The sequence below is a fragment of the Amaranthus tricolor genome, chromosome 7, assembly GCF_026212465.1.
Source record: "Amaranthus tricolor cultivar Red isolate AtriRed21 chromosome 7, ASM2621246v1, whole genome shotgun sequence".
Classification (NCBI taxonomy): domain Eukaryota; kingdom Viridiplantae; phylum Streptophyta; class Magnoliopsida; order Caryophyllales; family Amaranthaceae; genus Amaranthus; species Amaranthus tricolor.
The window spans coordinates 5063951-5082624 of NC_080053.1; the positions used below are offsets into that span (position 1 = coordinate 5063951).

Below are 18674 nucleotides of genomic sequence, written 5' to 3' on the forward strand. Positions count from 1 at the left end.
ATAATTTTTAAATGTGTAAAATTTAAAATATAAATAATTAAAATAATATATTAAATTGTATAAAAGTTAAATTTAACATGTAAATTGCATAAAAAGTAAAATTTAACACGTAGATTGCGTAAGAAGTCAAGATTAGAGTTATCAAACATGATTTTTCTTTGTTGGATATGCAAATGAAACATGAACTTTCTTCTTTTGAGATGGAAATCAAACACGATCTTTAGAGATAACCAGTATAATGAATGAACCTCATAGGCCTTTGAGAACGGTAGTTAGGTTATTGCTTCGAGATTTAACGTCAAACAGTTTAATGGAGTACTCCAAATTAACCTACCACAATCAAAACCTCTCATTCGCTCTTCTTCAAACCTCCATCGTTCGATAACTCTTTTATTTTATTCACCCTTTTTCTGCTAACTCTTTTTCCAACCCTTTTCTACAAATTTTTCAATTTATTTTGTTATGTGTGTTTCAGAATTCTATCATTCAAAAAAATATTTAGCATCTTTACATTAATGGGTCGTTTTAATTGAATAAAAGTATTTGTAGATGGGCAGAATTAAACAGAAACCTAGACGTTCTGTGGGAGTATTTGTAAGTGGAAGCACTATCACTTCAGGTAAAAAAACAGCTAAAACTAATTCTTCTAATGATGTTGAGCCGAAGCCGAAAATTGATGATGATATTGTTCAAGATACTCCCTTTTTCGTTGATGTTGATAGAAGTAGTTGGAATTTGATTGAACATAGAGATATATCTGAAATTGTAATAAGTAATTTAAAATTTAGTCATGAGTTTTTTGGGTTTAATTTAACTGATGAATTTTACTTGAGAATTAGATTATGTAATGTGGATGAGCATTTGGGTAGGATTAAGTTGGGACATTGGCCTGTGTTGTCATCTAAAAATGTTTATCTGGAGATTATAAATAAAAGGTTAGTTGATGAAATTGAAATTTGTGATGTGATAGTTTGTGGGCAGTTTGATGGGAGTGATGAAGGTGTTACTGGTTTAGTTCATTTAGTTAGTTTGAAATTCTTGACATTGAGGCCGGTTTTCAGTGTCAAGTTATGTGAGGATGTTTCTTCGCTTAGAATTAGGGTGGAAATGCTTCAAGGTGCATTTGATGCTTGTGAATCAGTTCTAGATAACAATAGGCCAGTATGGAAAAAAAGTATGATGAGCGTAATGGGTTGGCTTAGGCCTGAGTTGATGAATTCTGAGACACGGTATGGTATATTCAGTAAAGTGGGAGTGGATTTAAGTTCAGATTCGGATAGTGGCGGCATGGAATGTTCAACTTTTGATGTTGGTAGATTCTATGAAGCCATTAAGCGTTCTAAGTGAGTATGAGATTTTTTCCATTTTGTATGTTTTACTTTATAGATGTGCTTGCCTTTATTTATGCTTATTTGCATCATGATTTCATTTGTAGACATTGTCCCATGTTAGATGTTGAGTTGCCTGACCTGGTGCCTGAGCTAAGACCATATCAAAGCCGGGCTGCTTATTGGATGGTACAAAGAGAGAAGGGTGCTTTGCAGGATTTCTCCTTGGAGTGGGAACAAATTCTTTTTCATTCTCCTTTGTGTGTTGCAATGAATTTTCTCGACTCTTGTTCAAGAATGTTTTACAATCCATTTAGGTATGTCTTGGTACTTGTTAGTTTAGTTATATACATTTTCACCTCCTCTTAACTATGTTGTAGGTCTATGTTCTCTTATAGACCTTCCTATTTCTGGTGTCCATGGTGGTCCAGTTTCTTCTTGTGTCATATGTTTCTCATTCTCGTGAATATTTTTATCATCAAAAGTACAAGCTTCATCTTCTTCATTTACTTGTCCCTCATAAACATTGATTACGTATGAAGGAGGAATTGGGTTTGTAATTATCCATGATTCTCCATTGGATCTTGCAAATTTTCCCAGTATTCGTATATCTTCGACGTTTGATCCTCAGAGAAGATAACATCTGTACTTATAATAATCGTTCTTGCAATTAGGTTCCATAATCTGTAACCAAACTCAGCTTTAGGATGAACAAGAAAATTACACTGTTTTTGTCTTCTTATTAAGTTTTGATCTTTCATCTCTTGGGATGTGAACGAAGACTGTACATCTTAAATTCTTTAATCACATAACCATTTCATATGTGGAATGCCATTATGAGGTGTGCATGAGACAACATTGAACACTTTTTGAGTAATAGTCTGATTCAGTCTTTGTACAAGACCATTTTGTTAAAGCGGTTTTGGGACAATTTCTCAATTTTTATCCCATACTTCCGGTAATTTTCTTCAAACAAACCTCTATACTCACCACCATTATCCGACCGCACATATTTTAAATTATGTCGATCTCTCTATCAACTTTTGCATGAAACTCTGTGAAGACATCAAGGACTTCAAATGTGTTGCACAATCAACAACCAGTTGAGTATATTTCTATAGTCGAAGCTTGCAAATAGCTCATATAGATGAAGAAGTTCGTGTAAAACAACATAAATATGCTTTACATTGTGATAATCAAAGCACTTTTCATCTTGCCAAGTATCCCAAACTCCGTTCTTAGTCAAAACATGTGATGTACGATATAACTGGATAAAAGATCTTTCACACTCTAAGTTATTTTGTTTTGAGAAAATTTATATAGATCATAATGATTCAGATATAATGACTAAAGTGCTAACAATGTGGAAGCTTGATGTATGTAGGAAGATGTCTGGTCACTCAGGATCCTTTGCATAAGTTGGGATTGGGAGATTTGTTGGAATAATTCTCTTTATAAGAAATGTAATATTACATGTTGGAGAGTAAAAGGAAGAGAACACTTCAATTAGCATAAGAGTGAAAAAGTAGGAAGAGAAATAGTAAGAAGAGAAACAAAATAAGCGTAATGCATTGTTGCAGAAGTCATCCTTTCTTGGTATTGCAATTACTATATAAATTCATGTAGTAACCTCCAAAGTATATGCGTAAGTGTAAAATATCGACATGTTTATGTATACATTCTTTTATCCTCTAGATTTTCTAGAGAAGAATCGATAACCTATTTCGTAAATGTGAAATTCATGTTTTGATTCCCTACCCCACCATCCTACACTTCCTTTGTTCATTTCTATCACTGTTTGTTCTGGTTTATGCAACATTTTCTACTATGTTTTACATAAGTTTGCGTATGAAATACAACCTATCTGATTACAGTTGATACAAGATTATTTATAGTTCCATAGTGTTATGATGATAAGCTACCTTACTTGTTCTCCTACATATCAACACATCCATAGTTATGTGGAATGTGCATTTTCTAGGAATTTCACTGACTACTAGGATGCTTATAGTGGATAAGTAGGCTTATACATTGCAATTATTAACTGTCGATGTCAATGTTCAATGCTACTGTATTTTGTTCCTGAATTTCTTTGTATAAGTTTTTTTTTTTTTTTTTTTTTAAAATAATCATCAGATTCAACTTTGCTCTTATGCTTTCTCTTCTTTCATATCACTTTTTCTAGTGGGAACATCTCCTTGTGGCAAGAGATCCCCCCTTCATATGTCACTGGAGGTATCCTTGCTGGTAAGAGTCTTTGATTAACTTTTGTACATAATGTTTTGTAAATAGGTATACACCTTTAGGGAACTATTAAACTAAAGATAGGTGACTATGTGTAGCGATATTTTAGAGTTTGCAATTTGTGGAAATAGAATCATTTTTTGTATATTCTATATATCTATCCAACATCATTTTATAATTTGTTCCACATAGTTTTATAATAAATATCACGTACAAATTGTGCTAGATGTATGCTTAAATTGGTTAGGATGTGCTCTTGTTATGTTGTGTTTGTACTTTCCTTTCATATGTTTCAGCTTTGCAGTATGTTACAGATTAATTTTAGATATTAGATTCTTTTGAAAGAATTGGATAATAATGGAAAAGTGTCAGCAATGACCTTATAATGTTAATTTATTTGCTGAAATTAAGAAATTAGAAGATAGTGGATATTTTTGGTTTTTAATTGTAAATGAACAGTAATTTTACTGATATTGTTTATCAATCTTCACAAACTCAATTTAGGTGGAGGTCACTTAATGACATTGGGGAAATGAAATAATGGAAAGTTTATGAATTCTCAATATGTTGCAAATTGTTTACTAACAATTTCAGGGTACGAAATATTCTAGCATTTTCATGTTAGATAACTTGTGACCTGTTTCAACCTGCTATTATCAATATAACATGTGAGTGTTAATATCCATTTGTGATATGCTTGGTTTGATTAGTATTATCTGCAATATTTGCAGATGAGATGGGCTTGGGGAAAACTGTTGAGCTTCTCGCATGTATATTAGCTCATCGGAAGTCATCTTCAGTATGTGGCAGTTCTTCTGGAAGTATAATAGATGGTCGTGAGACAGAGAATATTAGATTTAAGAGACTGAAAAGAGAGCGGGTTGAATGCGTATGTGGTGCACTGAGTGAAAGTTACAAATATGAAGGATTGTGGGTTCAGTGTGATGTTTGTGATGCATGGCAGCATGCAGATTGTGTTGGTTATTCGCCTTCTAAAGACAGACAAAGAGCTAAGGAAGCCTATAAGAGTCAATACAAGAATAAGAAAAGGAAAAAAAATGATCCTAACATAGTCCTGAAGAATGGCGAGTATGTCTGCCAAATTTGTTTGCAGTTGATGCAAGCTACTAGCTCTCCTATTGAATCTGGAGCAACCCTTATTGTATGTCCTACACCCATACTGCCGCAGTGGCATGCTGAAATTCTTCGGTATAACTACAACTCTCTTCTCATAATCTTGCTTTTTTTTTTTTTATTATATTTGCATTTATGAATGGCATGTAAGATCACATGGGAAAAGTGAGAGGGGGGGGGGGGAGGGGATACAGAGAAAAAGAGAGAGAGGAAGCCTGTGAAAGTAGAGTAATAGCTAGATTAGGATGAACTGACTGGTTAATGGAAAATAATTAGTTATAATGTTGTTCAACATAAGATCTCCGATATTCTCTTAGTCATTTGACCCATGTTTTGATCTATCATGGATCTTAATTTACCTAAAGAAATATATTTCTTTAACAGTATATTGAAGTCTGTATACTTGCTTCACAGTTGGCAAGAAAATTTAAAACATCAAAGGGCAAATTTCTTTTTTGTCTTGTCCAAAAACTTTCTTTCTATTAGTCTGTCTAGCGTCTTTCGGTTGGATCCGTCCCGGGGGTTAGGTTAGACCACTCAATATGTCATTTTTTATTCAATTTTAATGCTCACAACACATTTTCATATCGACTCTATTTGATGCATTGTTATCTTTTATATTTGTGCTTAAGCTATATTTAACTGAGCTTTCATGAGTTCTTAGCTTATTCTTGATTGCTTATCCACCTCTTAGTCATACAAATCCAGGTTCTCTGAGAACTTGTATATACGAAGGTGTAAGAGAAATTTCCCTATGGAATTCCCCTGCAATGGATATCAACGAACTAGTCTCTGCTGACATTGTGTTGACAACTTATGATGTGCTGAAAGATGACTTATCACATGACTCAGAGAGGCATGAAGGGGATCGTCGCATATTGAGATATGGAAAAAGGTTTCTTCTATTAGACACTTTCCTGCTTGCTTGCATATTATTAGTAGACTATTCTTCTTGTAGTTTTTTTATGTTGATATTAAGAGGATAGTAAACTATACCCTAGTTAAAAAAAAAATTGAGAAAATTTCAATTTCTTCATTTTAGTCATTATAATTTCTTCTAAACCACTAGCAAATATTATTTTCTAAAGGACCTGTACATTTAATTACGCTTGCATCTTCATACATGACTTTTTCTTTTTCGGCAGTGGGTTGGGCTGGGGAAGGGGTGGGAGGAAGCCCGGGTAGGGGTTTAGTGGTGCTGAATGATCGTCACTTGTACCACAACAATGCCATAGCCTTAATCCTAAGTTGCTTGATTGTTGAGGTTAAGAATCTGATGCAGTGCATATACTTATCAGTATTGATTAGATGGTGTATAGCTGAGAAAAAACATTCGGCTGCTTCTTGAAATTCTGAGCAAGCTATTAGCTATTGATTTCTACAGTGTATATGTTCTAGGTATCCTGTGGTTCCAACTCTTCTCACGAAGGTGTTCTGGTGGAGGCTTTGCTTAGATGAAGCTCAAATGGCGGAGAATAATGTTGCTGCTGCAGCAGAGATGGCACTGCGTCTGCATGCAAGACATCGTTGGTGTATTACAGGAACTCCTATTCAAAGAAAACTGGATGATTTATATGGTCTTCTTAGATTCCTTAAAGCTAGTCCATTTGATGTTCCTAGGTGGTGGGCTGAAGTTATACGAGAACCTTATGAGCGCAAGGATGTAGCAGCTATGGGATTCACTCACCAATTATTCAGACAACTGATGTGGCGTTCTTCAAAGTCACATGTTGCTGATGAGCTAGAGCTTCCTCCACAGGAAGAACACATTTCCTGGCTTTCTTTCTCCGCAGTTGAAGATCACTTCTACCAGAGGCAACATGAAACATGTGTTCATTTTGCTCGCGAAGTTCTTGAAAGGTTCAAAAGTGAGATTCAGAAAAGGGAGTGCTCAGACGCCCTATTATCTGTTTCAGATCCTTCTATTACGCATTTGGAGGCTGAAAAGCTGCTAAATTCACTTTTGAAGCTGCGTCAAGCCTGCTGCCACCCGCAAGTTGGAGGATCTGGACTGCGTTCGCTCCAAAGTTCTCCCATGACTATGGATGAAATATTATCTGTTCTTATAAGTAAAACTAAGATAGAGGGGGAGGAAGCATTGAGGAAAGTAGTTTCTTCATTAAATGGGCTTGCAGGTATAGAGATTATCCGAGGCGAATTATTTAATGCTATAACGTTATACAAAGAAGCATTAGCTTTATCTGAAGAACATTCTGAAGATTTCCGCCTGGACCCTTTGCTAAGTCTTCACATACATCATAATCTAGCTGAGGTTCTCAAATCAGCTCCAAACAGAATCCCTGAAAAGAAGCCTTCACAAAACAGTAGTATCACTTCTTGTCTTGATCGTGTAAACAAACAGAATTCTAATGGGGAGGAAAGCTTAGAAAGGGCTGGGAGTACTGACAATCTTTCTAGACTGAACTGCATTTCTTCAACAAACGGCTCAGAAGATGTTAATAATTCAGAGCCCCATGCACTGCATGTCTCTAGTGTTGAAAGCTTGAGCAATATATGCAAAGGTATAAAACAAAAATACTTATCTGGATTCTACACAAAGTTGTCACAAGCTCAACAGGATTTCCAGAAGTCATATATGCAGGTGTAGCTTCTTTTCACTTTTTTTTGGGCAATTCTTCCAAATTTTTTATTTTGATTATTTTGTTAATGTGTACCTGTTGTCACTGTATATTATGAATCTTCAAGTCTTCAATGGTAAGATGCGGTTGGTATCCCTCAGTTGTAAGCAAGGAAGATTATTATTCTATTTGACTTTCTAAATAGTTTTATGTCATCAAACGACGTTCTAAAATAGACAAATAGTTGTACATTGTTACAAATGTTCTAATGTAGTTAATATGGGAACATGTTTAAGGGATGTACTTCCTATTTTCCTCTACTATCTATTTCTGGTAAAAATTCCTTCCATGTGAGTGTTTTAAGTACATTGCCCAGTTTTCCGTGAACAAAGATTTTGATCAAGATGTAAAGCATATGATTAAGTGTAAGGTGACTCAAAAGGAAAGTTGTGAACAAGAATGCTATGTTATCGAGGTATGTTGCTATTTGCTAAGGTTAAAGATAAAATTCTACAGCACTGTAACCAACACTTCTACATGGGTCATAATGTCGTACTACATAAAGAGATTAATATAGGAATATGGGGGTAACTGAAATGCACATGTTAAGTTGGATGAGTGGACTTACCGTAATGATAGAATTTGAGATCAAGATATAAGGGTTTGGAGTTGCATATTTGGATATAAAATGTGAGACAATCGTTTACATTTTTTAGTCATGTACAAGAAAATAGGAAAATGCATCACTTGGAAAGTGGAAGGTTGAAACTTGAATGAACTTAGAAAGAGGTAGGCCTACGTGGATAATAGGATTGAATTATGACATGAAGATTGGAGATTTATAGTAGCATATGACAATAGATAAGAATTATCAGAGGAGGAGAATATATGTACATGATTAATGTAATTCATTTCTTTAGTAGTAAGTTAGTGTTAGATAAAGGTGAATAAAGCATGATCTTTGTTATTGACTATCTTTCACGATTTACGAATGTTGTACATACTTTCAATTAGCAGTTCTTCATGTATCAGACAAAGCATGTGGCCCAGCAGCTGTTTCACAGACAGATCACTTTCTTATTTGGAAGGGTTTTCAGCTTCATGGTACCAAGCTGGTCCAGCTTTTAAAGTCTATGTCGTTTATCCACTGTCCACTACACTCTTGGATATTTTCTTTATTTTCTTTGGTTACATACTTTGTGGGTGAATCTTTCCCTATAGTTTTCTTGGTACTTAATCGCCTGTATTATATTATTTTTCTGAAGGTTTGTGATGCTTCAAATGACAAAGAGAACAAGACCAGTGTCTGGTGGCTTGGAGCTCTTGAGCAAATTGAGCAAAACGAAGAAGCAGCTAATGAATTGTCACAAAAAATTGAAAATGCTGTTTTAGCCAGCCAGAATGCTAGCAAATCATCAAGAACTTCCTCCCGGTTGGTTATAAATTCTAAGCTTTTTTTTTCAAAATTCTAGTTGTTTTTGAGTAGAATCTTGGGTGCTGTTACATTATTACTTTTTGTTAATGATAGTTTTTTGAGATATAATTTATACTAAGATTTGAAAATTTCTGAAATTTGATTTTGTTCTGCACTATAAGTGGAGTTGCCAACAGCCAGCAGGTCAACTGACATCATCTTGAGATGATCTTGGTTTTACAAAATTAACCTGTCATACTATTACATGGTTCAAATTGTCTTAAGCTAGGCTATGATAATAACATACCAGTATGATGGACGATAAACTACCATTTTATTTACGAGACATGACCAAAACTCATTAAGTTATGACTAACAAGCACTCTCTCTTGATGGATGAAAAAATAGTAAGATTATCTTAGATTTTTGTTAATATGCATGGCACAATTTTTAAACAAACCCCTTCTGAAAGTTGGATTGTTCCCGTGCAATCTTCACCATTCACTTTATTTTCAGTATATAGTCTATAACCTAAATTATTACTCCCTCCTATTCACCCAATGTGCCTCATTTGAATTTTCACCATTTTTAGGTCGTTAAATGGGAACACATGTGAAATTAAAAAATATAGTGTTTTTAAATTTAAATAAGGATAAAGTGGGGTTAGTAGGTGTAAAGGTGTGAAAAAGTTAAGTTTAGTCAGGGTAAATTGGTAAAGTCAATATGCCCAAAATAGAAATGAAACATTTAGGGTGATTTGACCAAATAAGGAAATGAGACACTTAGGGTGAATACGAGGGAGTAATATTTTAGGAATGTTACTCAAGGTGTCCTAAAATCATATATGTAACTATCACATATGAAACAGGGATATGTTGTTGATATGTTTTTATGAGTTAAAGCTGTGCGTAGATGTCTTTCAGTTCTGTGAGTTTTCAAGGGATTAATGTTTGTATCCAGAAGTACTTTTATTTCAAAATACCCCTTCACCTGAATATATTTAGAGAATGACATTCTATATGGAGATTCAGAAATATTGATGAAGAATATGTATAGCATGTATAGGGTTGACCGTTGACATGATTGAGAAGGAAAAAGAGTAGTTTACATGAAAAGGAAATTAGAAGATAACTTGGAACTTTAGTTTGGAATATGGGAAGTTTTTATTGGGAGTAGGAAGTAGATTACTCAGAGTGTTATGTTTGTACTTTGTCATAGGGTTTTGTTTTTAATACGTTATTTCTTTCTAGTGGTAGCTGACTATTTTTGGCATTTGAGATGAAGCTGATGCTTGGATTGTGGAGTATAAAGGTTTTGGTTTTAATAATTTATTTTAACTACTTTTTGTGTTAATCTCCTTTCAGTTTTCGGAGTATAAAGGCACTTCAATATACTATTCAAAGAGGCTTGGACACACTGGAAGCTTCTCGAAAAAGGTTGTTAGATCAACTGTTAGAGATCGATCAAACAATGGAAAAACCAAGAGATGCAGATGTAGAACGTGTACGGTACTGCCCCAATTGCTATTTTAATGTGGATGGCCATTTGTGTGTCCATTGTGAAATGGACGAATTATTCCAGGTAACGTCACCAGGTATTTTTCTTCGTTCATGTGTCAGAGAAAGATCACTGCTTGTGGCATGTATGTAAGTTATTATCTTCCTTGTTTTAGGCTTATGAGGCTAGGCTCTTTCTTAAAAGAGGGAATAATGGCGTAATTATCTCATCTGCTGAGGAGGCAGTAGATCTACAGAAGAAAAGATTGGAGAGGAATCAATTTTATTCAAATTTGGCGCAAAAGTCAAAAAATGAGGCATCGTCAAGTGTGAATATTTTTGGCAGAAGCAAAAGGAACGCAGGGAATATGTTGATGGTGAGTTGCTCATTGCTCTGTGTTGCCTGTGAACTGATTTCAGCCCCTCTAGTTGTTTAACCTATTACATAAAAAACATTGCCTTCATTAAACCTTGCTCCTTGCCATATGGCGCCTCCACTTTGTAATTGTGCTTTATTATTCTAGTATATAATAAATACAAATGATTGATAGACCATGTCTAGACTCCAATCAACCATATATTTGGTAACACAACTAATATCTTTTGAACAAAATAAAATATTGATGAAAAAGTATACCTCATTATATAAAGAATTTATAACATTTTCAGTTGCATATTTTTATAATTCAGAGTCTTTAAATTGCAACGAGTACCTTTGGCACCTTTTCTTCTTAAAAGTCCTACATGATATTATTTATAATTCAACCTCCCTTCAAAATGACAAACAAGTTTAGAGGTTGGAGAAGTTAATTATATTTGATTGGGATTCACGTTAATTGAAGAAAGACACTTAGCTAAAATACAATCCTTTATTTCTTGTGAAAAGCTAAAACATTAACCGTTAAGAGCAGAGGGTATTGCGCAGCACAAGATTTAGGCCTAATAAGAACTGTGTGATGAAAAATTATCCACCCCTGCATATTTATTTTCAATCTGAAGGATATAATACTTTCTCCCTTTCAACCAAAGTTTTTTAATCTTCACTCTTATTTTACTTAATTATAAGCCTCAACTTAGGTAATCAAAGTACACTTTGTTCCATCTTTTATTTATTTCATTGTTTCCCAGCATTTAATGCATTGTACATGGTCAAATTCTAGTTACCATATGCCCAATGGTTTAATGGTTATATAACTTAGCTATATTAGGTTAGGTTTTTTATTTTATTCACTCCTCTTCTCATCTGTATTTGTGCCGAAGAGGGAGCTTTGCTGATTTGTTGCATGTTTCCTGAAGGTTTAGGACAAATTACATCAATGCAATGGATGGATTTGAATTTGTTAGGTTTGATTTTACTTTACTAGTATCTTGTTCATGCGTTTAGCTCTTGATATCATGTTCTGTAGGATTCAAGATTTCCATCTGAGCTGGAAATAATCCTAGGTGCAATAAAGAACTATTTTAAGGCATATTTAGGTAGAGAAGGTATATCAGAGGCCAGCAGACACCTGGTCCTTCTTGAGGTATGTGCTGGAAATATCATTGCAGTTAACTTGCTGCTGTGCTTCTTTACTCGGTGTATTTTTCTGTAGTGTTGCTTATCTTTTTAGTGATGTTTTATCCAAAATTCTTTATTTTTTTTATCTCACCATTTTCAGTTGTATTAGTTTCACAATCTACAGTTGGTTAATTGATTGGACTTGTTGAAATTTTACCGTCTTCAATACAGAATATGAGGAAGGAATATTCTCATGCTAGATCACTAGCTACTGCTCAAGCTCAGGTTCTTCGTGCATATGATGAAATTAAGATGGCAACTTCAAGATTACGCTTAAAAGATAATAATGAAGATAATTCTATAGATGCCCTGAGCCTAGAAGAACTGGACGTTGCTAGTGTGGAAAATTCTAGCGAGAAATTTGTGTCTTTGGCAGCATTATCACGAATAAGGGGAAAACTTCGGTATTTGAAGGTAGTTGTTTAATTTTGATTCATGTGATTTTTTGGTTTTATATAGTTGTGCCTACAATTGATTGCTCAATCTTTTGATGTGCATGGATGACGATTATGGTGTGGTTGATAGTATTTGTTTTTAGCAGTCAATGCTAGGCCGAATGTGAATTATTCTTAGGTTTTTCTTATTACAACTAAAATTAACAAGTTAAACATTGGAGGGCATGTCTCTTTCTCATTTGACTTGTCTTAGTCTATCCTCTCAGGATTGTAGGTGAGTCTTCCTGTGGATTAATGAGTTATGACTATATAAAATTTGCTTGAATTGGCCAAGTGACTGGCTTTAAATGTTCAGTCACGTTAATAGTTAATACATGCTGCAGTTTAAGATCAAGATAGGCTGATATTTATTCAATATGTCTATTTATTAGTTTCTTGTCCGGTTCATTAAGTGTCAAAATTGACCCGATTAATCGAAGTCGAGTGTGACCCGATCTTTCCCAAAATTACCCGTATATGAAAATCGAATCAAATTGTTAAGATATTTACATGCCCCAAGAACCGAAATTAATTTGGCCGGAGATATTATACGCGGAACACTCCCGAACACCAAAATGGAAACCTCTATCCATAAGTTTGACTATGTGTTAGGGCACAAATTATATAGTGACGGTCAACAATTTTCCATAGCTAGTTTGAGCAACAATACTGCACATGTGTAGGTGATTTTTAGGATGTAAATTCATAATCCGACCTAGTCAAATTCTATTCAAGATTAATATTCAAATCGATTGGAGTTTTTTTTGAATAGGAGGATTAAAGTTGGAGCTTGGGTTGGAGTCATATTTTGCTAAAATCAATAATCCTTCCTGAATCTTTCTTTGAATAGTAGGAGAGCCACACCCATTATATTTTCACATATATTTCTAATTTTTGATAAATAAAATTGAGTCCTAATAAGTTCATACATGATGGTGGCCGACAAAAGTGTTTGATTCGCTTAAGTTTTTATTTATTTCAACTTATTGGAACTTAAGTTGACTTATTTCTTAATTAACTGCTTTTCACAAAGATAATATTACATTAGAAAAAACTATATTTTCTTAGGAGTCAAACCTCTTATGAGAATCCGAGTGCAGCTGGAGGAAATTAAAGCTGGTCTTTATTCTCAGCAAAAATTGGGTTATGTATCACCCATAATAGTCATCCCAAGTTAGTTTTGTACCGTTGCAGTAACTTACTGCAACGGTACAACACTAAACTAGGGATGACTATTGGGTGGCCTGATTCCTAAGGAGAGCATATAATACTGATTTTATGAACCCGGTTATATTCCCATTGGTTTAGGTTAAATGGGTCATTGATGTGCCAACGGGATGGAGAAATGCTGCATAACCCATACTCGTATGAACACTGTTAGTTCGGAAGGAAAATGTTGAGGAAAATAACTTCAATATTGCATGTTTAGATGATATCTGAAATGTTCACAATTGACAACAATGACTAAAATGTTGAGCAGCAGTGATGTAAATTTTGATGATAGTTCTTATAGCATGCAGGTTTTAGGGATGTCATTGGAGATTGATACTTGATAGAAGTTTAACACCTAATCTTTAACTTAATAGGAATGGCCAGTAGGTATTTATTAAGTCTGTATTAAGATCACAATTCTTGACCATGTGAAGTGCATCCTCCTGCAACAGTGACCTATGTGTCTGATATAATTAGGTTCTGTAATGTGTTTTACCTTAACGGTCATAATGGGAATTTTGTGTAATTTTTTTGTTAGGAAAATGTCATACTTGTTCTACTTCAACCATCTCGTTTTCTTCACAAAATTGATTCTAATGCATTACCATTTAGACAGGTAGTATTAGGTGATAATGGTAATTAGTGAATTTTAACATCTTTATATTCAAAGTTTCATCACCATGGGAATTTCATGGTACTTTTCATGAAAATTTACATTACAAATCATTTTCATTACCACCATTTAATATCAACAACCAAATGGAGCCGTAAAAGTTTACTTGTCTATTTGTAAAGTTGGGGATTTGTGTGGCCTTTTTATTCATTTTTTTCAAGGTGGCTCATAGCTGACGTAGCTTGGGCCACCTTGTAGCCTTTAGCCTACAATGTATTTTATTTATAGTCCCTTCTAATGATTTAGCTTTCTACTTTCAGGGATTAGTAAATTCTAAACAGAAATCAGAAACAGACAACGCCGTAGCTGCTTCACTAGATTCCCCCCCTTCGAAGAATGATATTAATATCAGATTGGCTGAAGAAACGTGTCCTATATGTCAAGAGACACTTCAAAATCAAAAAATGGTGTTTCCATGTGGACATATAACATGCTGCAAATGTAAGTTTCTCTATCCAAATATTTTGAATACACATATTGTGACTTGCGAGAAACCAACATTCAGGCAATTTAAAGTCTGTTTTAAGATTGTGTTGATTAATTGAAAGTAGTTTTTTAAGCTCTCTTAGTACAAAGGATTTATACTCTATAACCTATTCTCTCCCCTTTTTTCTTCTTTTTGTTGTTGCAAGCAAGATTGAGAAGGTATGAGATGAAGGTTATGTAGAATATTTAGAAAAAGGCTGATTGGTCAAGGAGACTCCACAATGCCAAAGCCGTAAACCCAACAATAAGGACACTTGAGAATGAAAGACTGAATTTTTTTTAAAATTTATTTTGGGGCTGGGGGCTATATACCCAAAAAATCAACTAAGAATGCCAAAAGCCTATAACTCTGCTTTCCTAGTGGGGAGCAAAGTCAGGTTTGCTGGCTGTGATTGGACCTACCAGGGTATTGTTGATGATGAGAAAAAGGGGGATGGTGCAAACTTGTAGGACGGATTGTTGTCAACCTTGTGAAAGTGTTAAAGATACCTTGATGGTCATGACTCATGAGCACTGTGATACTGTCTTAGCATTTATGCGTTTGGCTTCTCCTCTGAAAGTTCTTTGCCTTTTTTCCTAATAATATTGGATATCAAATCATTATTGCATTGCATGTCTGAAGCTGTGTCCTTTCAACCTTAATTTGTTTGTCTTCACATGTAGGGGTTGTTAGGTATGACAAGCGGAAATTTAAGGGAAGAGGAATGCATAAAGCAAAGTAAGGGTAATGTTAAGTGTATAATTAATCATTGTTTGGTATAAAGAGATGTAAGGGAATGAGAAGAAAGAGAGAGAACCAAAAAAAGAGAATTGGTGTATAGTGAGAAATGAGTGGTAACAATTTAGAGGTATCCATTACCCGTATGAAAGGGATTGGGTTAACTCAATGGAATGAGTTAAGTGAATTCCTTACTTAAACCTAAAAAGCTCAAACACCCCCATAGTTTCTAAAAACATCTATGAAATTTTAACATTTATACTCTAATGTTGCCTCCAGTCCTTGAACTTGTGCATACTGGTTATATGGTAATATTATTCAGGTTTGTTTGCAATAACTGAGCGCAATGCAATTCCTAATAGCAAGGTTCAAGACAAGTGGGTGATTTGTCCTACTTGTCGGCAACATTCTGAATTTGAGAGCATTGCTTTTGCTGATGATGCGCGGAATAAATCCTTAGTCGAGAAGAATGAAAATTCCGAGGCTTCTGTATCTGTCCAGGGATCATATGGCACAAAGGTACTTGTTTTTCTTACCTAAGTGCTGTGAAGTTCGTCCTCAGGTTGTCAGTACTGTAAGGCTCATGTTAATTTGTCTTTTTGAAGATTGAAGCAATAACAAGGAGAATCCTATGGATAAAGTCATGCGATCCAAAGGCTAAGATACTTGTTTTTTCCAGCTGGAATGATGTCCTTGATGTTTTGGAGCATGCTTTTTCTGCTAATGAGATTAGCTTTGTTCGTATGAAAGGGGGAAGGTAACAAGATTTCCAGATTGTTTGCTAAATTATAACAGGTTGTTACAAAAAAATTGGTTCTTTATTACTGAATCCAACTTAAAGGTCTTGTAATAGAGTTCATATAAGACCTCCAAGCCCTATGGACGCTTTCTCTTTTCCTGCATTTCATCGATCTGAATCAATAAACTGAATATATTATCCTCCAACTGAATCTGTTCTTGACCAGTAGAACTTATTAGACCTAAATTGGTTTGCTGTGTATGTTGTGAAGTGAAATTTATTTGATAACAGACCCCATATATCCAACAAATTTTCCTGATGTGCTGTCTGTGATGCATAGTGCAAAAATGCCGTATTGGAACATTGACGCGGTTATCATATCGCCAAATATCGGACAAAAGCATGACATATCCGTCGAAACGGCTCAAAATGAGATTTTTTAGATCTTCACAATAGGAGAAATTTATGTTCAATTTTTAGAAACCATTACAAATTTGCATTATGCTGTGATGTTTATTGATGATTTATAATCACAGGAAAAGATCACAAACTGTGTTGAGCGCTTTTAAAGGACAGAAAATGGTGGAAAAGGGTAGTGGCAAGATGAATGATCAACACAAGCCAGAGACAAAGTTTATCCAAGTGCTGCTACTCTTAGTTCAGCATGGAGCAAATGGCCTTAACCTCCTGGAAGCTCAACATGTCATTCTTGTTGAGCCCCTCCTCAATCCAGCTGTTGAAGCACAAGCAATCAGTAGAGTTCACCGCGTTGGGCAGACCAGTAAAACTTGTGTTCATCGGTTCCTGGTACGCAGTGTTTACTTGAAATAATTTTGATTGTATTTGATGATGATAGTTTACTGAATCATATGCCTCCCCATCCGTGTGTCCCCTGTTCATCTTGTTCTTCCAGGGTAAAAATGAAGAATTGGATATTTCTTTATTGATTCACTCGCTAAATGTGTAAAAGCTTTTTGATCTATAGACTTCATTTTTCCTGTGAACTAAAGCTACAATCATTATTATAAAGAAACTATGGCTAAGTAAACATAGGTGTTATCCCCCTTTCTGAAAATTGCCTAATGGTGAAAACTTCAACTTAACCTCAAAGTGACAAAATTTCTCGTAAAGTAATACTAACAGTATTAAGAACCAGTATGGTAGAAGACTTGTAAATTGTTCAATTTTTGGGCCGTAGCTAATTCAAAGAGATAAAAAAAGTAATTTGCGTGTGCGAATAATTTTCTACAATTGGGTTTATTCAGTGATTTTTAATATTTAATATGCAAAGTTGGTTTGAGCATGTGCAAGGTGTTAAAAAAGCCTGAAAAATCATTTTACTTTTATTTTAGTTATTTTTTGGCTTTTAAATTCCAAAATAATGTAAAAAAAAATTAGGGCATCAAAAATTTTTCCCTGAGAATACGACAAGTTATTTAATAATGGTTATTAATATAGATAAATTTCTCCACCCCTCCCCTCCCACACTAAGTATGATGGGAGCAAATATAGATAAATCGAGTATTAAAGATGGGTAGAAAATAATCAATAGGTGAGATTATTCATAGGGAATGAGTGAAATATTTGATTATTTTTGACAATTTTCCCCTTTTTAATTAGTTTTGTATCTAATTCTGTAAACCTTTTTCTGTTGCAGGTTAAGGATACCGTTGAAGAAAGCATTTACAGATTGAACAAGAGCAGAAACGCCAGTTCTATTATTAGCGGAAATAAGAAAAACCAAGATCTGCCAATTTTGACCTTGAAAGACATCGAGTCCCTGTTTGCAGTATCACCTCCCGCAACAGAAACAGCAGCAACAACAGCAGACAGTAATGATGAACAAAGCGGGAGTTTAGCGCATTTACCGCCATCTGTGGCTGCTGCCATAGCTGCCGAGAGAAGGCTTGGCCAATCTACCTTGTGATTGTTGCTTCCCTTTCTTTCATTTCATGTTTGTCTCTGTCTTGATCAGTGTTTGTGTTAGATGTGTTAGTTCCAAAAATCTGGGAGTGCCCTTGTTTTTTAGGGTACTTGGGCCTGATTGCAAATTGCAATGAACTGGTGAAAGAAATTTTTTTTTAAATTGGTGCACATAGTGATAGTACTCTTTTTCATTCTGCAGTTATTAGAATTTCAGGAGTAAGATTAATTCATTGTTTATTAGGCTGTTAGGGATATACCAAGTATATATATATATATATATATATATATATATATGGATAGCTGCAGCAGGCTTTTTTATAGTGATTATAGGGATGTGTCACAATTAGCTGATAGTTGATGTCAATCAGTTGTTTTTATGAGCTGATTTGGTCAGTTAATTTTGAAAATGATGTTTAATAAGTTGTTTCAATCAGTTAATATACCAAACACTAGTAATAAGGTTTGACCACTCAACCATTTACTTATTACCACCCTAAAATTGCTAACAAATATTACCACCCTATACAATTTAATTAATCTATTCAAGTTAAATTATGCAGTGAATTGTTGTTAATTTAAAAGATATTTGATCAAAATCAAATAATTGGAACATGGTATATTACTCACATATCAGTGGTTCTTGAGGTTATTTTTATGGGGTAAGTTTAAGAGTATTTTGTAGTGGATTTGTTCCAAGTCTTTTCTCACCTCTTGAATTGGTTCGTCTTTCTCC

General features: G+C 34.5%; 1 protein-coding gene across 5 annotated transcripts; it reads left to right on the forward strand.

The window, feature by feature from the left end:
- Positions 1-158: 158 nt before the first annotated feature.
- LOC130818900 (uncharacterized) lies at positions 159-18163 on the forward strand. 5 transcript variants are annotated; one of them, XM_057685156.1, is made up of 16 exons: positions 160-1343; positions 1436-1645; positions 3514-3575; positions 4304-4781; positions 5401-5601; positions 6105-7308; positions 8551-8717; positions 10064-10280; positions 10372-10572; positions 11602-11718; positions 11925-12167; positions 14333-14513; positions 15599-15795; positions 15882-16033; positions 16552-16822; positions 17673-18163. In XM_057685156.1, the coding sequence occupies exons 1-16, from the start codon at positions 550-552 to the stop codon at positions 17940-17942; spliced, it is 4965 nt and encodes a 1654-aa protein (XP_057541139.1). In that variant the 5' UTR covers positions 160-549; the 3' UTR covers positions 17943-18163. The 5 variants fall into 5 exon arrangements, with proteins under 5 accessions (XP_057541143.1, XP_057541142.1, XP_057541139.1 ...); XM_057685158.1 differs by having other exon boundaries at positions 161-619; XM_057685157.1 differs by having other exon boundaries at positions 161-619; positions 1453-1645.
- Positions 18164-18674: the final 511 nt, after the last annotated feature.